The sequence below is a fragment of the Cnephaeus nilssonii genome (genome assembly GCF_951640355.1).
Source record: "Cnephaeus nilssonii genome assembly, chromosome: 5".
NCBI classification, from domain to species: Eukaryota; Metazoa; Chordata; class Mammalia; order Chiroptera; family Vespertilionidae; genus Cnephaeus; species Cnephaeus nilssonii.
The window spans coordinates 43,075,234-43,101,015 of record NC_137076.1 but is presented as its reverse complement, the minus strand read 5'-3'; the positions used below and the strand labels follow the sequence as shown (position 1 = coordinate 43,101,015).

General features: G+C 38.2%; 1 protein-coding gene across 1 annotated transcript in view; it reads right to left on the bottom strand.

Moving 5' to 3' along the window:
• The window catches only part of GUCY1B1 (guanylate cyclase 1 soluble subunit beta 1), a 44,630-nt gene that overhangs the window by 6,966 nt on the left and 11,882 nt on the right, over positions 1–25,782 (bottom strand). Inside the window, exons 3-9 of the mRNA XM_079772062.1 lie at positions 21,440–21,540; positions 19,451–19,569; positions 9,371–9,568; positions 7,805–8,035; positions 6,274–6,390; positions 5,206–5,339; positions 1,207–1,404 (exon numbers count right to left, since the gene is read on the bottom strand). Coding sequence (XP_079628188.1) covers positions 1,207–1,404; positions 5,206–5,339; positions 6,274–6,390; positions 7,805–8,035; positions 9,371–9,568; positions 19,451–19,569; positions 21,440–21,540 — 1,098 coding nt within the window. The remainder of the gene's footprint in view (positions 1–1,206; positions 1,405–5,205; positions 5,340–6,273; positions 6,391–7,804; positions 8,036–9,370; positions 9,569–19,450; positions 19,570–21,439; positions 21,541–25,782) is intronic.

Sequence of the window (25,782 nt, the reverse complement as noted above, 5' to 3'; positions counted from 1 at the left end):
GTACCACAGACCAAAAAAACATAGTTTGTGTTGTTTTTCAAGCAGTGGAAGGAATGTGAACTGTCTGTCTCATGCATTTTCTGAATTTTTCAAAATACCTGAATAGATTAAGGGGTTCGGTTTAGGACTGTGAGGATGTTAAGTGGTCTCAAAAAAAAAATAAACCCAGCTTTCACCTGCATTATACAAGGGCCAAGACAATGAATTAGGAAGCTGTGGAAAAATACAAGCATTAAATGGCATTCTCTGTTTCATCCACGCTATGAATAAATATAGCTAACTGATGTTTTTATGTGAGGGCACAGCATCCATCCATGGGCAACTACACATTTATCAATGCAAAAAAAAACAAAAAAAAAGCATAGAAAGTGATGCTGCTACCAAGATTCTAAGTGCTCAGATAGAGTGGAACAGCTCTTATAGAAGTAAAACAGAGGAGTTCAATTCTCCAATAAGATATCTTCCTGTTATATAAACATTCAAAATGAACATACAAGGCCCTGGGTAAAATATCTTATGAACATCAGTGACTTAGTGCCTTCCATTAGTATATGTGAGCAAGGCCAAGTAGTATGCCTGATGTGTATTTAAATGAATTACTGAAAACAAACTACTACTTTAATGCTACTTGCCCAAAATTTCTTAATTTCATCTACCATTCATAGAAAAATAATTATAGCTTTATACTTCCATTTTTTTGGATAATGTTTGCCTTTACAGCTATAATTGTTGTCATTACAGAGGACATTACAATCTGTCAGATTCATATCAACTGAGCTCTAAAATAATTCAGTCCAAGAAAAGAAATCTTTTAAAATATAATGGCCAACTCTAAGTTCCGTGTGCAGTGTAACCCTCAGAACTTGGCCAGCCCTTGGCACACAGAGGATGCTCAAAACATATTTCTTATATAAAGGAAAGAATGCATGATAGTTGGATTTTAAACATCTGAATTATTGTCATAATTTTCAGAGAGATGTATTGGCATTTATTCTTTCAGCTTGAATTGTAAAAATAGAAGACATATTCCCACCACCGTTGAGACTGATTTATTTCTGTATGCATAATTTCATTTTAAGTGATGTGGGAGAGTTTATCTACTGCTCTGGAGCTATAAGGGCTCTCCTGCCTTGTTAGTCTGACTATTAATCTTCACTGTAATAGAGTCACAGTATACCTAGCAGTCGTGCAAGGTTAGAGGCTTACGTGTCTGTCTTTTTCTTTTCATCTTCCAGTGCTCTTAACGTGAGCTGCAGTCTGTCTGTCAGAATTTCCAGCTCCTGGGTCAGTTTGTATTCCTCTCTGAATTGTTCTCCCAAAAGAACGAGGTCCCGTGTGGCATCGTGCAGAGGGATGTCACTGAGATACAGGCCTCTCCTCGTCAAATCGTCCAGATTCATCACACTGTTAGACAGAGAAATGAGGTGCAATCATTCCAACTCACCCACATGACAATACCAATGTTGATTGCTGTCAGGGAGTATACTCCTGCCATCTCCTAATATTCTAAAGCTTCTCAGGTTGAAGAGAAAAAAAAACTGGAGAATTATACAAAGAATCATTATTCATTCTTCTAGAGATTTCACAATCTACCACAGAGCAGTGAATTTAAAATGCATTTTTGCCAAATTGCAGTTTTAATGCTATTAGCCTAAATTGAAAGATAATGTAGACATTTGCCCTATGCAACCTGCTCAAGTATTTAACACAAGGCTGTGATTTATTATCACATTTTCCCTCATTATCAAGAGATGAAAAAAATTGATCCTTACTCTCTTTAACAGGGATATGTGTGCTTCTTCTGAGAAACTTGTTCATTTCTTCCTATGGATTCTGCGACTCCTGTGACTGGTTGCTTTTCCCTTTCAGACATGATGATTAAAAGTTTACAACCAGATTTATGACCCATCTTCTACAAGTATTTTATGTATTTACTAGAGGCCCGATGCACGAAATTCGTGCAAGGGGCAAGGCCCCCACCACCGCAGCTTCATCTGGAAGAACGTCAGGTCTAATTAACATATTACACTTTTATTATTATAGACTAGAAGCCCGGTGCACGAAATTCGTGCACGGCGGGGGGTTGTCCCTCAACCCAGCCTGTACCCTCTCCAATCTGGGACTCCTGGAGGGATGTCCGACTGCCCGTTTAGGCCTGATCCTGGTGGGATCGGGCCTAAACGGGCAGTCGGACATCCCTCTCACAATCCAGGACTGCTGGCTCCCAACTGCTTGCCTGCCTGCCTTCCTGATTGCCCCTAACCGCTTCTGCCTGCCAGCCTGATCACCCCCTAACCACTCCGCTGCCAGCCTGGTTGATGCTTAACTGCTCCCCTGCCAGCCTGTTTTCCTCCAACTTCCCTCCTCTGCCAGCCTGGTCACCCCTAACTGCCCTCTCCTGCAGGGTTGATCACCTCCAACTGCCCTCCCTTGCAGGCCTGGTCCCTCACAACTGCCCTCCCTTGCAGGCCGGGTGCCTCCCAACTGCCCTCTCCTGCTGGCCATCTTGTGGTGGCCATCTTGCGTCCACATGGGGGCAGGATCTTTGACCACATGGGGGCAGCTATATTGTGTGTTGCAGTGATGATCAATCTGCATAGTACTCTTTTATTAGATAGGATAGAGGCCTGGTGCACGGGTGGGGGCCAGCTGGTTTGCCCTGAAGGGTGTCACAGATAAGGGTGGGGGTTCCCTTGGGGTGTGGGGCGGCCTGAGCGAGGGGCCTGTGGTGGTTTGCAGGCCGGCCACGCCCCCTGGTAACCCAAGGGGAGGCCCTGGTATCTGGAATTTATTTTCCTTCTACAATTGAAACTTTGTAGCCTGGGACTAATTTCTCTCATTTATTTGAATCAGTATATAAATTGCTGAATTTTATGCATCTTTGCAACTTAAGTCATTTTTAGAAACAACATAATATTTATTGATTCAGTGAAGATCTGATAAATGAGAAGTAGCTTTTTAAAAATTTTTTCTTAAAAAATTTTAATTTCTGGTTAAAATATCTTAGGGTTACATTATTGGTATGAATTCTTTAAATGCAAAGTAATTACTTTTGGAAATTCATAATAATAATTTCTCTAAGATGACATAATTGAGATTTTACTGAAGAATTAAGGATTGCTAAAATGTCCATATTTAAAAGCAAAAATTAGCATGCCAACACAGAGATATAAAATGATCAAAAAGTTTACTAATGAAGCACATGGTCACTTTAGATTTTGTTAAAATGGATATGTAAGTGAAACTCACTTGCAGAAATAGACCTCTCTGGAAAGAGGCCAGATAATCTGATAACTGGTATAGGCCTGTCCATAAGCAGAGAAGAAAAAAAAAAAGATTATAAACTTAAAATAAAAATGAATGGTTATGGCCCTAGCTGGTTTGGCTCAGTGGATAGAGTGTCAGCTTGTAGACTGAAAGGTCCCAGGTTCGATTCTGGTCAAGGGCACATACCCAGGATGCGGGCTCGATCCCAGTAAGGGGGTGTGCAGGGGCAGCCGATCAATGATTCTCTCATCATTGATGTTTCTATCTCTCTCTCCCGCTCCTTTCTCCTCTGAAATCAATAAAAAATATATTTAAAAAATGAATGGTTATGAATGTTCAGACTGAGTTAAAAACAATCAAATTATGTCTCATTTATTTTAAAAATATTTATTATTTTGACAAACTATCAACATTTTTTTCTAAATTTCAACTAATTCTTTTGAAATTCTTTTAGAAGTAGAACTGCTCTTAGTTGGTCTCTTTCTTAAAGTTCAAGGTGAGCAGTCTTTCTTCACACAGGGACTGGCACCACATAACAATCTGCATGTGTGTCACTATGCAACCAATTTCTGCAGATGGCACTTAGGAAATAGACTCCAAATTGTCTGCTTCTGTTTCCATAGAAACCTTTATCACCATGAATAGAAACTGTTCCTATTGAGAAGCTCTCAGACTACGAAAGCTCTACTTAGAAAGAGGCTGAAGAAAAAAACGATATTGATAGCAGATACCTATATAATTAGACCAATGAAAGTTGTTAATAAAAAGATAAAGTTTATGTTCCCTAGTTTTGTCTTTTTTAAAATCTGTTTTTATTGATAATTTTAGGGAGAGGAAGGAAAAGGGATAGAGGAATAGAAGCATGGATGAGAAACATCAATTGGTTGCCTCCCGTATGCCCCCTACTGGGGATCAAACTCACAACCCGAGCATGTGCCCTGACCAGGAATGAACCCAGTGACCTATTGGTTCATGGGTCGACACTCAACCACTGAGACACACAGCCAGGAAAGTCTTTTTTATTTTCATGGTATATATTCTTGTGGGGGGGGGGGGGCAGGAATCATCATTAGTCTTACATAGCCTTCAATACCATATTAATATATTAAAATAAATTGTTACAAAATTCATTAGAATTTTCAGAAATTTTGACAGTATCTTTAAATTTAAAAAATGATCATGGTAGACTTTAAATAAAAGTTTTAACCAACAACCCACCAAAACATGCTTCCTTGAATGTATTACTAACTATGTGCATACACTTGGGGTATGGAAAGCTATAAATACAGGAATATAACCTAACGAAAAGTTTCACATTCTTTTTCTGCTATTCTAAAGCAAGTTTTGATTTGTCTTTGTATTCTGAATTCCCATGCATCTTTTAGTAAAATGCTTTATCAAAATAGGAAAACACCAACCCACAGGTTTACTTCCCTGTGATGTTCATTACAAATAATATAAATTTCAACTTAATAACATAGTAGTTTCAGTGGTTTATCTCAATTAAAGTAACTAAATATTTTAAATATAAATAGTTCAAATCCAGAAACAATTTTAAAGGCATTTTTGGAACCAAATATACTAACTATTTATGCCATAATATTAGATGCTTTTGGAATTACTTTTCTGCTTGATGCCCCTTTGGAAGGCACAAAGCTATAGAATTAGCTAACTGCAGAATAGCTGTAGGATGATCTAATGGCAGAAACACTCAGCAAATTGTTTAAGACATGGCAAATAAAATAGAATACATGATTTCATCTGAGTTTATTACGAATGTTAAATGACATTATCTTTGTTATTGAGAGGTACACTATAAAATCGACTTACACTTCAGAATATGCAGACATGATTGAATAAAATGCTACTGAAATCCTTTGTTAGCTAAAGATGGGTTCTTACCAGTATATGCATTATAATTAATCTAAAAAGCATTACCTTGGTGAACACAGAAAAAGTATGCTGTCTGCTTCAGGTAAGTAGATCATTTGACCCTTGAGACGTAAGCAGCTAATCTCAGTCCCAGTCAGTTCATCTTCACATTCTAATTTCTCTACATCCAACAATCCTTCCTTGAAAAGGCAAGACATAACCGTTAACTAGTGCCTTTCTCCCTATCTAACAATTCAGCAAAAGGAAGGACACATAAACCTCATTTCCCACCAAACCTTAAGGGAAAATAAGTGCACCAATTAGAACAAAGGAGGGATTTCACCAGAGCTCTGCCAGGGCATAAGCATAGTGGTTTCTTTACAAACACTGCAAAAAACTGAATTAATTCTCTCTGAGCACAGAAAGCCAGTAGGTATACTATTGTTCACATATTTACTTAAAGTTCCCATGATTATTTCTCATTTTCCAGTATGGCTACAACATAATACCCTGTCTTAAAAAAACAAAACACAAAAAACAAAAAACCTCTCACCCCTGCATTCACAGAGCAACTGGGAATAGTTCCAAATACATAAAGTATGTGTACACAGGACCTTTGGGAAGGCTGTAAGAAGGATGAAGTGTGTACTTCAGGACACCTTTGCTCTATCAATCCCAAAGTATCAACTGAATGAATATTTTATCACTCCTATTTCCATCACAAAAATGGAGCCAAGAATAACAGACACTTTAAGGAAGTGGGTAAAGTTTTAAAAAAAGTCTTTATCAGTTCTTCTGACTTCTAAAATAGGACTTCGTAGCTATACTGGGACTAAAAGATGTTGGTTTAATATGTGAAGCGGGGTTGTCCCACCGAGGCATTCTCAACAGTTACTTTTGTTAATTCTGACCAGGTGACAGAGTCCCATTGCTTCTTGGGAAAATAAAAAATCAACAGTGTCGCCTTTGAAATAGGACTCCTTTTGAGGTTTGCTTCTGATCTCACTATACCTCTTCCATCTTCTAGAATGGCATAGTAGCTACTTCCTCACCCTCACCCCCCCCCCCCCAGAACACTTCTAGTACGTAACACACCTTACTTACTCACATTTAATAAAACAATATCTTGCTTACCTTGCTTCTCAATACAAAAACCGTATTGATGTGTGAAAGGATCCCATGGAAACTAATGTCAATATGAGGACGGACCAGAGAGAAGACAGACAAAAGACTGCAAGTGCCAGGCTGGAGCTAAAATGTAGATAAAAAGAAAAAGGACACTTATTTAAAACAATGTTTATTTTATATATTAGATTAATCAGCTCAATTACATATAAGCACAGAAATATATTATTTTGTAGGAAAGTTACCCCAACTATGGACTCATATCTTGACTTATGCAACTCGGTGATTAAATGGACATCAAATAGTTTCATGAACATAAAACCTAATATGGATTCAGATGACTAATATTCAAATATAAGCTCAAAGAAATGAGAAGTATTTTCAACAGAGAATGGAAATTTCTCTTTGAAAATGTAGCATGACCTATTAAATGCCAATGGCTTAAAATGAAATTTAAATATAAAGACCATCATCAAACACAGTTTATCAAGAAATAGTTCATAATAATAATAGGAAACAGTTATAGATTGCTTCTAAAGGACAAGGGCAGAGACAGGCCAAGTAACACCTCAGCTCATAATGAGCGAGAGCCAGAGCCAGTGTAAGAGCCCAGTAAGGCTTTTGGATTTATAGGTTTATGCCTGATCCCGTTTGGGCTAATCCTGGACTATCAAGGCTCTTTAATTACAAGTAAAAAATATTTCTGGATATATGTCATGTATAACTCCAAAAGTTGGTAGAGTAGAAAGGAAGGATTTTACAAATGGGCCAATCAAACGCAGATTCTCATCATCTCCTCAACTGTTGTCCTTTGACGCTTTTTCTACCAAGTCCCATGATAAGCTCTGCCGTTTTAGTGTTTTTTAAATTCTCTTATTTTCCCTAAAAATGTCAAAGGTTGATTTTGAAAACTATTTTCAGATAGTAGACATCCAATGAATATTTATTCAATGAATAAATAAGTGAAAGTTGATTATTACTAGAAAGTTATCCGTTATCTCATTTTTAAAAAGTATAGCATTCCCACTTGCCTTGTCTTTATTTTTTTAATCCTCATGTAAGGATATTTTCTCCTCTGATTTTTAGAAAGAGTGGAAGGAAGGGAGGAAAGGAGAGAGAGAGGGAAGAAAGAGAGAGAGAGAAACATTCATGTGAGAGATACATCACTTAGTTGTCTCCCTCACATGCCCTGACTGGGGTGGGGATGAACTTGCAACTGAGGTACATGCCCTTGACCAGAAATTGAACCCAAGACCTTTCACCCTTCAGTCCATGGCTGACGCTCTAACCACTGAGCAAAACCAGCCAGGGCAGCACTTGCCCTGCTTTTAACAGAAAAAGAAAAGAAAAAGCCTGTTGTAGGAAAGGTAGCATTATGTTTAAATGTACTATGCTCACATTTAAACAATTTATGTAATATACAATGTGCTGCACATCACCTAAGACACAGTAGAAAGGTACATAAATGAATGTTCACATGTAACAATAGCACCTTTATGGCCTTTTGTCTCAGTCCCCAAAGAAGTGGGCTGTCGTTTACCTGGGGAAGCACTCTGTATATGGCATTGCCACACTGAGTGACCACTAGGTCCCGGTCAAATATGATGTGGAAAGGAAAGGCTTTGCAGAAGGTATAGGGGCTGATGCGTGAGTCCTGGGTACCGTTTTCTTCAAATCTGTCAAGATCTTCATAAAAATCCTCTTCTTTAGACTCTTTTTCTTCAATTAAAAATTGAGTATGATCACATTCTTCATTTCTTTGCTGAATAACCTGGATGTCAAAGGGGAAAATGGTCTTAATTGTCTGCATTTCAATTTACTTAAAAAGGCCTACGTACCTAAGAAACTGGTTTTGGGAATTGCATTTAGAGGGTTAATTTTAAAAATGTAATGTGTGCAAATGCTACACATGCCTAAAATAGAAAACACTGTCTGGACATCTATTTATGAAATTCGAAGACTGAATAATTATTCACAGCAAAATTGCGACTCTGTTACCAGTCCCCTCTCAGCCTGTACAGACTCTGGTAGAATTGGAGGAAAAGCAATTTCTTATCCTGGTGCGCTTAGCCTCTCAGCCTGGCACACTCCTATAATGGATGACCTACAAACTATACACGTAGTATTATTTAACATGTTAAAAATAATATTTGCAGACAAAAATAAAATAATAGAAGCACATATTTAAAAATACATGCAATGCCATTTTTTTTTTACCCATCAATTGGCAAGTATATAAAATTACAAATCCAAGTTGGTTAAGATACATTAAAAAATAAGGCTGAAATAGGGTATTCCTCTCCCCACTTTTCTCAAATTTGGGGCCACTGAAAAATGGCTATTTGGGCTGAATATGCTGAGCACACAAAAAGCAGCTCACTGGAGAGACAGGGGCTCGGCCCTGGCAGGCCGGCTGCCTCGTGGCCCTGCTGCCCCATCCACTGGTCGTTTGGAAGGTCATCCAGAAGGTCATTCCACCGTCCAGTCTAATTAGCATATTTGCTCTTTATTATATAGGGTTGTATTCATATCTTGAAATTCTCACCTAAAACTAACAATCTGTATCATCAATAGCAACACCTTTTTAAAGTATGAAAGCTGGTTTCTTTCAACAAGTAATCTAATTTTTTTTAAAAGCAAAACTTTTAGTTCACAAAATAAGATATTCCAATGACATTTCAGGGATAGACAAAAGACTACAAGGAAACAATGCACAGTAATATAATATCTAATTTTATATTATCATAGAATTTGACTGTCTGTGTTATGGAGGATATATATTTTTTTTTGTATTCTGAAGAACACAGCTTAGCCAGTCACATATCCTCCTGCTTCTCAGCTACTGTGTGCTCACAGAGAATGCAAACTAAATTAAGCAATGTATAAAAAGAAAAATCTGCTGAGACAAAGGGGGAAAAAATAGCCTGTATTCCTGTATATCCTTGCATTCCAAGGCCAAGCATAGATTTCTGGTGATGCCTGTGCTATGGTTTATATATGCCTCTGTGAGGTCCACTAGCTGTAAGAATTAAAGGTAAATTCACTGAGCATCACGTTTAATATTCTGCCATCTCTCTTTAGAGGTGTCGCCATTGCTAATCATTACCTTCATGTCGATTTCAGTGCCATGTATTTGTTGAGCTACCGTTTTAATGATGCCGATGACAATATCCTGAAGTCCTTCTCTCTCTGAGTAGTAGTGCAGAATGAGTCCTTTGCCCTTATCGGCATCAGTGCACCTAAAGGAAGGGGCACGCATGCCTGGGTAGATAGTAGCAAGGTGGTCATGCAGAGCATCGAGGTTCTGCAATGAAGAGGAAATGCTGATGAATAAATAATGCTCCCACAACGGCAGCTGACTCCTGGAAAGCAAGATAAAGACAGAAGGCTCAATCTGAGCTTAGTGAGTAAACATTCACACAGCACGCCCCTCCCTTGCTGCACTGAGACATCTGTAAGGCAAGAACCACAGAGAACTTGAAACTCAAGTAGAGTAATTAAAACAAACATCCGTGGCTATTAATAGTTAATGCATTTTAAGAAAAGATAAATAAACGAGCGGGGTATAACAAGAATGCCTGAAGCAGAAAAAAAAAGAAACACAGTTAGGGCTAAAGCAAAGATATACGTATTTATAGGTTTGGGGGCAGCTATATTCGCATGAGACTATCATTTCATGGTAACATAGCAGCTTACCCAATTTTTCTACGACTTGATTTTTTCTGATAAAATGGAGATAACTAAAATGATGTATATGAAACACAAACACATCCCAGGTGCAGTAAGGAAAATAATAGTGCTTCCCCAAATTTCCATGCCCTAATAATCCCTTTGAATATGATACCTCTCCTGGCAAAAGAGATTTTGCAGATGGGATTAAGGTTGTGGATCTTGAATTGGGAAGAATGATCCTGGTGGACTCAGCTAATCATATGAGTGACTGAGACCTTAAAAGCCAGGACCCTTTCCTGGTTACTGGGACAGAGAAGTGTAATGACAGAAGGTCAAAGAGATGGTGGCATGAGAATGATACTCTGTTCCAGGTTCTGACATGTAGGAGATTTTTGTGCAAGTGTGGAGAGAGGCCTCCAAGACCTCAGCAAAACATCAGTTCATCACCATTGCCTGTAGGGGCTGCTATTGTCATGTAAAATATGACAGACACTAAGTATTAGAAGTTAATATATAAACTACAAGCCTCTTGAGTCCCAAAACTATTTTACTTGGTTAAGTAGTACGAAGGGTTCTTCCTATGACAAGTTCTCCTCAGGGTAATTCTTTTCTGAGAAGGGAAGACCTGAACACATAACCCACCCAGATCCCATCTGCTGATGTTGCAAAAAGGTTATGAGAGCCCTGGCTGGTTTGGCTCAGTGGATAGAGCGTTGGCCTGCAGACCAAAGGGTTCCGGGTTGGATTCCAGTCAAGGACGCTACCTTGGTTGCAGGCTTCTCCCAGGCCTGGGTCCTGGTTGGGGCGAATGTACGAGGTAACCAATCAATGTGTTTCTCTCAAATCAATGTTTCTCTCTGTCTTTCCCTCTCTCTTCAACTCTCCCTACAAATCAATAGAAAAATATCCTCGAGGGAGGATTAACAACAACAACAACAAAAATTTATGGGAGAAAATATGGTGAGGGAAAAAAATGACCGAGTTTTTACTTATCTCCATTTCCCACAAAGTCAAAATTGAGCTTGTTGCTGCATTTAGGTAATTACTTAATGTCTTCGGGTTCAGCTACTGTGTAGTGGCTCATTTTAAAGGAAAAAAAAAAGATAAGTCAACCAATAATTTGAAAAATGTATTTTAATAATATTTTTTTTAATTTTCCCTCTTTAAAGTATTTATATCATAAGTCAATATGCCTATATCATTTTCATAATCATCCATTTTCATCTTGTTCATATTATATTAGCACATTTCTACATGCAGCTACGTCACGAGTCACAAAGAGATAGACACTTTAGACCTGGCTGGGTCGCTCAGTTGGTTAGAGCATCATCCTGAGAAGCCAAGGTTGTAGGTTTGACCTCCTGTCAGGGCACATACAAGAAGCAACCAACAAATGCATCAATGAATGGAACAATAATTCAGTCTCTCTCTCTCTCTCTCTCTCTCTCTCTCAAAAATCAATTTTTACAAAATTTAAATTAAAAAAAAAAGGATAGGGAGAAACCAAGATGGCGGCATAGGTAAACACCTATACTGCTGCCTCGCACAACATTTCAACACTGCAACTGGAAGACAAAGCAGACATCATCCAGAACCACCGGAAAGCTGGCTGAGTGGAAATTCTACAACTAGAAGGAAAGAGAAAAGGACACTGAGATTCAGAGGAGCTGTGGAGGACAGAGGTGAGGAGACCCGCACGTGTGGAAAGGGCGGGTGGCTGAATACACGGCTGGCTTACTCGAACAGGAGGGAGACAAAGGTTCCCCTCTGCGTTGAACTCCATTTCCAGGTGATATTCGGGGAACCCAGACTCATACGGGGTGAAACTGGACTGTCAGGAAAAAGCACACTGAGACTCAGGGGAGCCCCGGAAGGCAGAGGTGAGGAGGTGTGGGATGTGGAGAGGGCGGGCAGCAAGCGCACGGCTAGATTTCTCATTCAGGAGGGAAACAAAACCTCCCAACTTCACTGAACTCCAGTTCCGGGTGAGACTTTGGGTACCCAGACTCATTCAGGGAGAAACTGGACTGTCTGGCAGCAGCGAAACTCGAGGGCAGCCTTCCCTCAGAGGTGTGTGCAACCATTGCCACGGAACACTGAGACACAGGGGCCTCTTAGGGCGGGGCTGATGAGAAACCAAGGCTGTCTGCTCCACTCTGAGACTCAGCCCCATCCAAGCTGAGCACAGAAGCTCTCCCAGCATAGACACAGCTGACCCTCACAGACAATTGGCCTGGAGGTCAACTTCCCCCAGTGATACTAACAACAATCTAGGCTTAACTACAACAACACTGCACACACAGCCCATAAAGGGGCACACCAAGAGTGTCCACCTCAGGTAACTGGGAGGCTGAGCCACTGGACCCTATAGGACACCTAGCACACAAAACCACTCCATCAACTCAGGGAAGCAGCCAAAATGCAGAGACAAAGAAACAGGTCACAAATGAAAGAAATGGAGGAAAGCAAACGACTGGATATAGAGTTCAAAACCATGGTTATAAGGTTTTTCAAGAATTTCCTAGAATAGGCCAATAAATTTAATGAGACCCTCGAGGATATGAAAAAGGATCAACTGGAAATTAAGCATACACTGACTGAAATAAAAAATATTATACAGAGACCTAAAAGCAGACTACAGGATCGCAAGAATCAAGTCAAAGATTTAGAATACAAAGAAGCAAAAACGCTCCTCCGGAAAAGCAAAAAGAAAAAAGAATCCAAAAATATGAAGATAGTGTAAGGAGTCTCTGGGACAACTTCAAGCGTACAAACATCAGAATTATGGGGGTCCCAGAAGAAGAGAGAGAGCAAGATACTGAAAACCTATTTGAAGAAATAGTGACTGAAAACTTCCCCCACCTGGTGAAAGAAATAGACTTACAAGTCCAGGAAGCGCACAGAACCCCAAACAAAAGGAATCCAAAGAGGACCACACCAAGACACATCATAATTAAAATGCCAAGAGCAAAAGACAAAGAGAGAATATTAAAAGCAGCAAGAGAAAAACAGTTAGTTACCTACAAGGGAGCACCCATACAACTATCAGCTGATTTCTCAACAGAAACTATGCAGGCCACACGGTAATGGCAAGAAATATTCAAAGTAATGAATAGCAAGAAACTACAACCAAGATTACTCTACCCAGCAAAGCTATCATTCAGAATTGCAGGGTCAGATAAAGAGCTTCACAGATAAGAAAAAGCTAAAGGAGTTCATTACCACCAAACCAGAATTATATGAAATGCTGAAAGGTATTCTTTAAGAAGAGGAAGAAGAAGAAAAATATAAAGATAAAAATTATGAACAACAAATACATATCTATCAACAAGTGAATCTAAAAATCAAGTGAATAAGAAAATCCGATGAACAGTATTAACTGGTGAATATAATAGAATCAGGGGCATAGAAAGGGAGTGCACTGATAATTCTCGGGGGAAAAGGGGAGTGGGGGGTGGGGGAAGAGACTGGACAAAAATCATACACCTAGGGATGAGGACAGTGGGGGGGTGGGTAAGGGCAGAGGGTGAGGTGGGAACTGGGTGGAGGGGAGCTAAGGGGCGGGGGGAGAGAAAAAATTGTAATAATCTGAGCAATAAAGATTCATTTAAAAAAATAAAAACAAAACAAACAAACAAACAAAAAAGATAGGCACTTCAGCCTAAATGCTGAGCCATTTTTATTTAAATAAAGGTATAAATGTTGCTAATAGTATGTTGATTAATTTATTGCTTCAAAACAAGTGGGAAAGCAAAACATTTGAAATCAGAATGTTCATCTCTTAGTCTTTGCGGTAACCAACCCTCCAGAGATTTACTGTTTTATTGAATTTACTGTTAATTAAATGGACAAGTGAAGTGCTTTCCTGCAACATGGAAGGTTTAACACCACTTAATGCAATATTGATTTTCTTTAGATAGCATCTAACAGAAAAACACTCTTGGGGTTTCTTAAGTTACAGCTTTCCTTACTTGGTTTTACTCTTTCAAAATTGAAGTGATTGCCACACCCTGTCTAACATGAGAAATGGAATTTGTGATTAAAAATTAAATTACTTTCATTTGAGTACACTTACATTGCTTAAAATTTATCTTCACCATAGTTAGACTAGAATCATTTGCAGCCACATCAAAGGCCACAAAAAAAGATTTTCAAAATAGCCTGGATAAAACCTTGACTACATTTTATAATACGATTTATACAAAGCTAATTGTTCATCCACATGGCTGTAGCAATGTATTCTGGAGAATGAAAGTTTCATATTAAGACTGGTATTGCATGTGTTGTTGTTGTTTTTTTAAATATACCATGGAAACAGGTAAAGAAAAAACTATACACATTACAAAGAAGTATATACATTATTGGGGGGGGGGGGCAGATTGAGAAAAAAAAAAAAGAGAGAGAGAGAACTCATGGACATGAACAACAGTGATGGCTGGGGTGGAGGGTGGGTGGAAGTGGAAGAGGGATTAGAAGGATAAATGGTGATGGAAAAAATAAAATTTTTAAAAGGGAAATATACACATTAAACATAAGGAAACAAAAGTGAACACATATATCCCAGCACAAGTAGATTCCCAAGAATCAATAAAGAAAACCTCAAATGTGCGTCCCCTTCATTCTTCTCAGCTTCATGAAGTTAGGACACGGGAAAGGCTAGAGAGCAGGCCCACTATCTTTTTTGCCTCACGATGCCAAAAAGTTACTCTGAGGCTTTCATTTTATTTCTTAATGCCCTGATATCATTTTACTGGTTTTTTGACAAGCAAAATAAATGTACTTTTCCTCCGATCCATGAGTCCAGTTCATCTTGTCACCTAGCACTTATCATTTGCAGATGAAAAACGAGTGCTGGCATCCCGGGACACTGCATGGAGTTCTCCATGTAGCACATTCCACAGATGTAGGCAACCAAAGAGAATGTATCCTTCCACTGAGAAACACTGAAGTTCTACATGTTCGAAGATCTCGGAATGTTTCTACCTAAATGCAAATTTTCTTTGTAGTATGCATGGCAAAAATGAGTGCATACATAATTACAGAGGCAAAATTTCTAGAACTTAGCTACTTCTTTTTCCTGCTTCCAGGGCATTTAATTAAAAAATCCCTAAAATCCACATAAGAGGGCAGAGTAAGACCTTGCTTTGAAAGTTCTGAGACAGAGAGATGTTTCAGTCTCTAAGAATCTGAGAGGATGGGAAAGCAGGAGCTATCTGTTATTTGAGAACATCACTGGTGTTTAGATCTGGAAGAAATCTTAAGATCAGACCTTGCAAACCTCTTTTTTTTTTTTTAAGGAAAAAGGATGGGACACAACATTTCCTTTCTTTTTATTCCTCACACTTCTAAAAAAACAAGACCAACACCAACATTTACTTGTGAGAGTCATGTAATTTGACAAATATTTTAAGTTTTATAAGAAAGGAGTCGTCTTAGAATTCGAACATGAGAAATTTAAGCAAGCAAGACCTAAATAAAGTGGAAAACCCAACCCCATAGGATGGTCAGCACCAAGGTCAGGGTGTGGGCAGCATGAGGTCAGAGTAAGGAAGTTCACCCTTTAACGCTCCTGTTCCTGACTTTTCTCCTTGGAGCTGCTCCTTGAGAAATAGCCCTCCCACTGAAAAGATACAGAAAATCTTTTTTCTTTTTCTTTTAAGAAATAATGTAAGGCCCAATTTTAAAAATAAATTATAGCCGAAACCGGTTTGGCTCAGTGGATAGAGCATCGGCCTGTGGACTAGAAGGTCCCAGGTTCGATTCCGGTCAGGGGCATGTACCTTGGTTGCGGGCACGTCCCCAGTGGGGGGGGGTGCAAGAGGCAGCTGATCGATGTTTCTCTCTCATCGATGTTTCTGGCTCTCTATCCCTCTCTCTTCCTCTCTGTAAAAAATCAATAGAATATATTTAAAAAAAAAAGAAATTATACCAGTTACTAAAATTCTTTAAATAATAACACTTTGAAATTACATATAGCTATAATTACCATCTTCTCAAGAGAAATATTTTAAAGAAAAAGGGCAAGTGATTATAGAATTTTCTGTGTAAAATATTTCACTTATGCTATAGCTCTTAAATCCCACTTATATAATACTATATTTGACAATCAATATTATGAAAATATATACCAGCTACTCAAATACTTATCTTCCTTTAAAGTCCTCACTTGTCCATTTAAAAACTGCAGGTTACAGAAATTAACATTTTGGATGTTGAAAAAAACAGGGCCTTTGGAAATCCAAAAGTTAAAAATAAAATGAATGGAGCACTTTTTTCTAAGAAGCACTGTAAATAATTTAGGGAAGTATTAGAATTTCACAGCTGTTCAGGAAAATCCTCACATTTCCCAAAATAACACTTCGGACAAACAGTTAAGATTTTAGATTGGTCCTCAATCCCAGATTGTTCCTGGTGGGCTGGCCACGGCCTTGTGTTCTGGAGGCCAAAGCCTGGAGCTGTCCTGACCTGGAAATCCCACTGCAGGCTGCACAGAGGCCCTGCCAGAGGAACCCCCACATATATGAACTGAGGAAATGGGTGAAACTGCCCACTGAACGAGCCCGTGTTCCCAGCAAACTCTGACAGAATATCTGTAGTATGATACAACTGAGATTTCTATGCATATTTAAACAGGCCCATAATTTAAACTCTTCTCTCAGATTGCATTGGCAGCCTTCGATGCTTATTTCAATTTCATTTCACCTCTGTGAAATCACTGGGTAGGTAAAGAAAATATAATGGAATAATAACGGAATACCACTAAAAATGAATTGGTAGCACTGCTGTGGACTGACTTGGGTTTCATTCCCAAAAGCCATATATTATCTTATCAATGATAGCCAATACTCAAAGCTTCTGACTCAAGGAAATCAGTCTAATGTGTGGCTGTCTAATCCTCTATATTCAATCTATGATTTTTCTCTAAATAAAGTTACCTAAAGAAACTAAAGTTTTAGTTTCATCTGAAAGGGGGTTTTGTTATTCTTAATAAAACATTTAATCTTGAGCTATGGTCATATTTGCTTCCTATTTTTACACAAAGAGCGCATCTTTATAAAAGAAAGAAAGAAAGAAAGAAAGAAAGAAAGAAAGAAAGAAAGAAAGAAAGAAAGAAAGAAAGAAAGAAAGAAGAAGGAAGGAAGGAAGGAAGGAAGGAAGGAAGGAAGGAAGGAAGGAAGGAAGGAAGAAAGAAAGAAAGAAAGAAAGAAAGAAAGAAAGAAAGAAAGAAAGAAAGAAAGAAAGAAAGAAAGAAAGAAAGAAAGAAAGAAAAGAAAAGAAATTTCTTCCCAGATAGACAGATTGTATCTGTGGAGATACCATCATTAAGAGATTATACATGGTCTCTGGCTTCATGAAGTTTACATTCCAGCCCAACAAACAGGAAGTGATAATACAGTATGCGAACCACTAGGCTGGGAAAATAAATATACTACGAAAACATGAGAAATGCCAATGACCCAGAAGAAGTAATTTGACCAGCAGGATAAACAGAATTTATCGAGGTGAAAAGGAGCATGAACAGTGTTCCAGATGAAGGAAAGAGCAGATGCGAAAGCTCAGAAGATAAAGAGAGCAAGATTAAAAAAAAAAAGTTATATTTGGCTGGGCTGCAGAAAGGGAAGAGGCAGAATGTATAGGGAATGTAAGTAGTTTCAATCATTTTAACTATTTTTGACATTTCCCAATGAGCAATGGGGAATCACTGAAGAGTTTAAGAAAAAAAAATTTTTTTTAATGGTATGATGAGATATATTTGCATTTCAGAAAAATCACTCAAGTCATAGAATGGAGAAGAGATTGGAGGAGTCATGAGAGAGACAGGGCAATGAAGAAAAGTGGTAGAACTCTCCAAACACCAGCTCCATGTAGCTATTGGCTATCCTCTTGTGAACAGAGAGGAACATACCAGAGGCGGCTTGCTCTCTCATGGCACCATGACGACCTGAGCAGGCGGCCACCAGGAGCCAAAGTACAACAAAAACAATTGGAACATTTGTTGTGCTATGTAAATGTGACCACTGAGAGCAAGATGGAATTAAGATGGGGAAAATGCAAGTTCAGACTTTGTTGATAAGGTGACAGTATTAAAAAAATGGAAGGTGGATTCTAAAATCCAAAGTCTTAAAATACTTTCAAATATCACCCTTGAATCCATTTAACATAATTCATTGAAATACAGCCTGTTCCCGTTTAATTTACACATCTCCTGGCAGCCACTCCATTTGGAAGTGGCAGCGTTTTTGGACACCAGTAGTTAGGTAAACCTGTGGCAGGCGATCGCAAATCAGTTTCCATCTTGATTTATTGCAGTTTTAAGTTTATAAGAAAAATGTCACTGTGTAAACAACAGACATTTTGATTAAGCACCGAAGTTCTTATTTTGGCTGTTAAATCAATAATGCAGCTGGACTGGAAGTCGTTTACATTCCCACAAAACTGGGCTTCGGTTCAGCTACTATTGCACTGACATCATTTTCCAGCAAGATCTGGCGGCTCTCAGCAGCCAGTTTGGAAATATCCTTTACAAACAACCACATAATTTTCAACATTAACACATCAAGAAGAAGGTCTCACAAATGGCCTCTGCTTAAAATAGGACAGACAATCCAAAAATAGTCTTTCATCGAATGTGTGCTTCACTAGTAAAAATCTTGTAAGGTAATTTTAGCAAGAACATAAGACGAAGGCCTTTGGTGACGTTCTTTATCTTGTCCTGCACCTGAAATTGCCTTTGCAAGGTCTCTTACTTCCCTTTCTCTAGTAGATTAATTAATATGTAACTCAGAGCTATGGTTCTCAAATTTGCTTTGGTGGCAGAGCACCTGAAAGCCAGCACGTTTTTTCCTAAACAACAAGCTCCGGGTAGGAAGTCATAGATACTGACATACTATTGAATAATGCTATACAAACTAGGAATGCTTTGCAAAAAAAATAAGACCATGTTAGAGAGCCTACATAAAACCAAAACTAGTATCAAATATGACCATTAAAAAAAAAAAAAAAAGGCAGTTGGGCCTGCCCAGTGTGGCAAAGTTGTTGAGTGTCAACCTGTAAGTCAGGAGGTCACAGTTTGATCCCAATCAGGGCATTTGCCCGGGTTAAAAGCTCGATCCCCAGTAGGAGATGTGCAAGGTTCAGCCCATCGATGATTCTCATCATTGATGTTTCTCTCTCTCTCCCTCCCTCTCTCCTTTCCTCTCTGAAATCAATAAAAACATTTTTTAAAAGGCAGTTGGATATACCACAATAGGCCATGATGAGTTTTTCAAAGGACATTCATGTACAACTTGCGTATTTATAGCAATCAAAAGTTAAAGAAAAAATATGAAGCAAAAATGCTAAAAATGTATTCAAGACCTAAAAACTATTATTTTATTGAATTGGAAAAAAAAATGTCACTGATTCCATTTCAGCAGCAAGACCCTCTCATGCAGCTGGCTGAACAACAGGATGCTAGAATCTATGTTTAAGAATCACGAATTCAGCGCTTTTAACAAGACCTCAAATCGCTTACCTGTAGGAATTCTCTGACATTAGATCCCAGGACGCGCAAGATTGTATCATAACCAGATTCTTGACAAAAGACAAAAAACATCTTCCCAAACATTTGGAGGATTTCTCCAGCGTTGAGATCTATTTTATAGGTTTGAAAGAATAATAAAAACAAAAAATATTATACATAGACATATAAAAACATATTAATGGGAAGAAGGAAGATAAGTGCATAACAACAAAATGTTAAAGATCCTCAATTTTTGTGCCTAGTGAATCTACATCACATGAAAAATTTCTGGCCAGGACAATACAATGAAATCTGAGAAGACAATATATTACTATGCTAACACTGTACATTTGTACTTAATAGCAAAGCAATCAGTTTCTCAGCTTCCATGACAAACTAGTTAATTAATTTTAAGCATTTTTAAATGTATATTTAATTTAGAACTTATTTTTTTCTGAAAAATACAGGAAGATCCTGAAAATCATCCAGAATGCACATGATAATATTTTGGTACAAAAGGATTTTTCTTTATCTAAATACAAATATTAATAAGTTGGTTGCATATAGGATGTACCCTAATATCCTGCTTTTTTGTTTATATCCAATTATTATTTATTAAAAATTTAAGACTTTTTCTGTAATTTCAATCACTATCTCACCCAACATAGATATGCAACATTTTATTTAATCAATCCCCTTATTCAAAATGTAAGTTTTTCTAATTTTTGATACTATAAGTAACTCTGAAGTGAAAGCACATAAATCTTAATGCAAATAACACTAATAATTTCCTTCAGAAAAATTGTTAAAGGGTTTAAATATTTTTAAGCGTCTGTTTTACTTTTAAACTCTATCCTTGACTACACTAGATATTTAATTTTCAAAAATTGACAAATTTATCTGAAAAACATCATACTTGTTTCAATTTTGATTACAAATGAGATTGGATATTTTCTTATTATTAACAATTTGCCATTTTTCTTTGTAATTCTTATATTCTGCAATAGATAGTATTTGCTCTACTAGTTATATTTGGCAAAGCTAAAGGCTTCTTTCTATTCTATCCAAGTACTCTGAGAATAAGAGACACTACTTTCAGAAAGACTTTTTTTATAAAGATATTTATTGTTTTAACTTTGCCTTCATTGCATAAGTTTTGTCTGACATAGATCGATTTCCTGTTTCTTTTACCAATAGCTAATAGCTAACAAACTTATTATAAAACAGATTTGGGAATCATATATTCTGCATTCCACAATGTAATTATTACACTTGTGCAATTCTGTGCTGTTGACATAGTAACCTGTTATTATATTATTGAACTTATTATATTAAGAAGCAATAATTTGCTTTTTCTTCCCCAATATATGGCTTTCTGTGGGGAGGGGCAGAGAGTGCCTCTATTCTCTAAAGAGTTCATAAAAGGAGAAATAGACTGAGCATAGCCTGAGCCTAACATTATACATAAATGTCTTCCCCATCAGGGTTGTGCAATGCATAACCTTCATCTCTGTTCATCCTATATAATACCAGTAAAAGTCTAATATGCTAAGTGTCCGGTTGACCGGTCAGCCGTTCAACCAATCAAAATGTAATATGTTAATGATATGCTAAGGCCACTCAACTGCTCGCTATGATGTGCATTGACCACCAGGGGGCAGACGCTCCGACCAATAGGTTAGCTTGCTGCTGGGGTCTGGCCGATCCAGACTGAGCGAGATGGGCCAGACATGCCCTAGAGCCCTCCCACAGTTCTTCCCAGCTGGCTAACCTCTCACGTCTCTCCCCCACCCCAATCATGTACCCTGCACCCTCTCGCAATCCGGTACCCCTCAGGGGATGTCAGAGAGCTGGTTTCGGCCCTATCCCACAGGCCAGGCCAAGTGACCCCACTGGTGCACGAATTCATGCACCAGGCCTCTAGTCACTATACAATGGACCATGGATTCCTTTTCACTTGTTATGTGTAACTTGGCCAAAGGAAAGTCATATTCAACTTACTGAGGACTTTGCTTGCAGCAGCAACCAAATCATAAGTTTTAGAATCATCATATATTATTCTGACAAGAAACTGTCCTTCTTCATCTAACTGTGCCTCTTTTCTGGAAAACAAAAATGAGAGAGACAGGAAAAAAAGCTGGAATAAAAGAATAGGTGCTGTAATTACAATGATTGTATAAATAATGGTTTTATATCTGAAATATAACTTCTTTTTGGCAAATTTGTTTAAATCAATGTGCTGTACTTAAAAATCTGGTGGTCAAGAGGAAATTATTTCACATCCCCCTTTCCAAATTAAAAGAACATAGGTAAGTATATTTTAGCAGGGCTAACATTTCTATAGTACTTTAACACTCAATCCAACACCTGATATTAAATATAACCAAGAAATAACTTTTGGTTTAATGAATAGTTAGCAAATATTTGTTTAGTCCCTATATATGTCAGGCATTGTTCTAGGCACTGGGAATACAGTGTTTAGTAAAGTAAACAAAAATACCTGATTATCTGGAACATTCATATCCCAGGAGGGCAGACAGAAGGGGCATAAAATTCATAAGTGACAAATATAATGGTAAGTTTGGAGAAAAATAAAGCCAGCTAGTGGGATAAGGGGTTCAAGTACAATAACTGGAAGCTCACTGAGTAGCCGGAAATTGAGTGGAGTCTGAAGGAGCTCTGGGAGTGAGCCATGAGCCAGCGGGGAAGTGGGTTCTGGACAGAGGGAAGCGTACATGCAAAGGGCTAGCCAGGAGCAGCCTGGGGAGTTGTGGGAGCAGCAGAGGCTGGGGCTGGAACAAGGCAGGGCAGAGTCGCTGTAAGGGAACGGACCAGAGAGGTAACATGAGGTTGGACACTGGAATGACTCTGGCATTTACTTGAAAGAGATGGAGGGTCCTGGCACTTCTGATATGAGCACTGAGACTAGCAGACCTGGTTAAAGGGGTCAATCCTGCTACTGCGTTGAGACTGGACCAAAGGGTCTAGCACAGAGCAAGGAGACCAGTTAGAAGGCTACTGCCAACATTCTGGCAAGAGATGCTGCTGACTTGGTTCAGAGCAGAAGCAGAAAAGGGAGTGAGAAGTGGTCCATGTTGGGATATATTCTGAAGGCAAATTCAACATGATCTGCTGAGAGACTGGATGGAGGGTGTGAGAGAAGGAAAGGACACAAAGATGACACTGAGGTTTTGGCCTGAGCAACTGGACAGATGTTGTCCCAATTCAGAGAGTAGCTAAATTGGGAAAGACTGTTGGAGGTGGACAGGGGGGTAAGATAAAGAGCTGTGCTTTAAACATACTAAAGTTTGAGTGCCACGTGTACTCAAAACAACTCCTAACATCTCCTTAGCTTATTACATACAGTAGCTCAAAATATACACAGTATTAATGAAAGGGCTTTAGAGTAACTGTTAGTAGTTGTCATGAGTGTATACATATATCTATTTTGATAGGATTTGGATTATTTTTCTCAAACTAGTGTCCAAAGGGGAAGGAAAATCTATTGTCCAAAATATTGCCAGCTGTAGAAGAGAAATGACAACTTCCCAGATACCGTTTCCAATGTTAAATTCACAAAAATACGTGAAGCTTGGATATCAATCTCTGACTCTCAGTCCAAATCTTCTAAATTCTTGTACGCTGCCAGGAGAATACGAGAGAAACTAGCCACTATTATTAGGTAAACTTTCAACACAGTAGCTCGAAATAGCTCCTTAAATGCTGCCAAGGCCGGCCACACGGAGTCACAACCACTTTCTCTTCCTCAGAAGCTATGCCATCACAGCTGCTGCCCGTGGCTTTACCAATGTCTGCTCAAGGGAACAGTTCCAAATAGTGGCATGTCTTAGGTGCAGGTGGGATGGAGATGGTCTTGAAAAACCCTGTGTCCTTCAGAGCATACCATTTATTTGCTGGCAGTTATGCATAGCAGTGCATGTGGGGGGAAAACGACAACAAAAAAGCATAATTTTGTAGGCACAGAAATTTCAGTTTCAGAGCCCACCATCCAAATGAACTTGAACAAATCAAATAAAGCACCTGAGCATTAAAAATCCTCTTTTATAAAATGGGAGCAATTATATAACCCACCTTCCACAAGTGTAAAGAGATAAAGTGCAAAAGTATGTTCTAAGCAGTTGAAAAATTATATATATTACTAATGACCATAGTACTTCCCATATCTATATATTCAAAAATTTGATGTGAAATCCTTCTCCCTTTTGCTGCACATACACAAACACATCTTCAAAAACCTCAAATCTTTTTAATACTCAAAGTCAGTGAAATATCTGCAAATCATAACAATCTACAAACACTGACTTATCTTTTGATAAATGCTATTATATACCTTATGCATTTAATTTCTATTTGTATAAAAATACAAAATGCTGATGCTCCTTGACTTATGATGGGCTTGTGTCCCAATAAACATCATAAGTTCAAACTATAAGTTGAAATATTTAAGTTGAAAATGCATTTAACACACCTAACCTAAGCCCACCTTAAATGTGCTCAGAACATTTACATTAGCCTACATTTGGACAAAAATCATCTAACACAAAGCCTGTTTTATAATAAAGTGTTGAATATCGCATTTAATTTATGGGCTACAGCATCTGGAAAATGCTGGCAACACAGTGCACTGTAGAGTAGCAGCTGTTCACCCTCGCCACCGCGTGGCTGGCTGAGCTCACTGCCACTGCTCAGCATCACTAGCCTGGGAAAAGATCAAAATTCAAAATTCGAAATGTGGTTGCTACTGAATGCATACTGCTTTCCTTCCATCACAAAGTCAAAAAAATCTTAAGTCAGACCATGGTAAGTCAGGGTCCGTTTGTATAAGAAAAAACTTTTTAAAAATCCTCCACTATCCTGAGATTCCCACTGTTAATATTATATTCAACTTGTTCATGCTCGGATATACTTGTATAAATAACACACACTAGATAATACTGCTTTCAAACGCCCTTGCTTGACTTACTATTTGATAGACATCGTTTATTTTTAAATATATTTCTCTACCTTGACTGCATAAAAGTGTATTCTATACACATATTAAAGTTTTAGTAGATATTTAGGTTGCTCTTATTTTTCACAAGTGCAAACAATGTTGTGATGAATGTTTTGCAGCGAACAATTTAGATTTCTGTGTAAAATAGGATAAATGCCTGGAAATGGAGTTGCCGATCTGAAGGACATGGACAGACTAATTTTTCTCACGTTGTCACTAATATCTTGTTATGAAACAGCACTGCTCTGCAGACTGAAATTTCAAAGCCTCTGATTTAGGGCATCCTAATAAAATATAAATTGATTTTAAGTAAATATATAAGAAAGTACAAATTAGTTCATGCTCTCACTGTGCCTTATTCTGTTTCTTCCAGTTGGGATAAATCAAATGACATACATTTCTGTAACAGTCTCAGTTTCTTGGAAGCACCAATCCAGAGCACCCATTAGGTAAATGACGTACAAACAGAATGCAAAGTCCTTCTAAATAAAATAGAGGAATGGCCGCTTCCTATTCCCCTAGCCATGAGTCAAGGCACCCTTCCTTTCCTAGCTTTCGTTTTAATAAAATAAGCTCCCTTATCTTTTAAGCTTTGCTTCCTGAACTGATCAACCCAACATGCTCCCTGGAGGGAGGCTGAAATATAAATTAAACAGTAGGACATGAAAGGACATAATCACTTCCACTAAAACTTTCACACTGAATTCCAATGACTTATTCAAAATATTTAGGATTCCTTGTTTATTATATTTATCTTTAAAATCTTTGGGAGCTTTGGGTCACTCTTTATTCTTTCCCACCAATGCCCTCCACCACCCCCACTCCACACTCCACCTCAGGGAAAGGAGTTTTGCCACAGATATTTGAGCATCTATTATGCCCTGGGACCATTCTAAGCACTTTAAATATACCAATGGACAAAATGAATTTCCCTGTCCTCACAGAGCTTACATTTTAGCTGGCAGAAACAAGCAATAAGCAATAAGCATAACATATGCTCAAATTTTATAACCTATGATGAGGTGATAGATGCTACAAAAGAAAGTAGATGAGGATAAAGGGGTGAGAGCAGGACCTAGGAGCAAGGGGCAGGATGCAATGCTAGATGTAGTCAGCATGGAGGCTGCCTGGAGAAGTTAGCATCCGAGCAAAGACTTCAGGAGGTAAAATTGACCTCTATGACTTAATAATCTTTCAGGACCCATTTCCCTTCTTTCCGTAGCCCATTCGTCATCTTTTTCCCTTATCAGAGGAAAAGCTAATTGGAGATATTATAATAAACAGTTTAGTGAGACTTGATTTAATACATTAAACTAAACAGAATGTACAG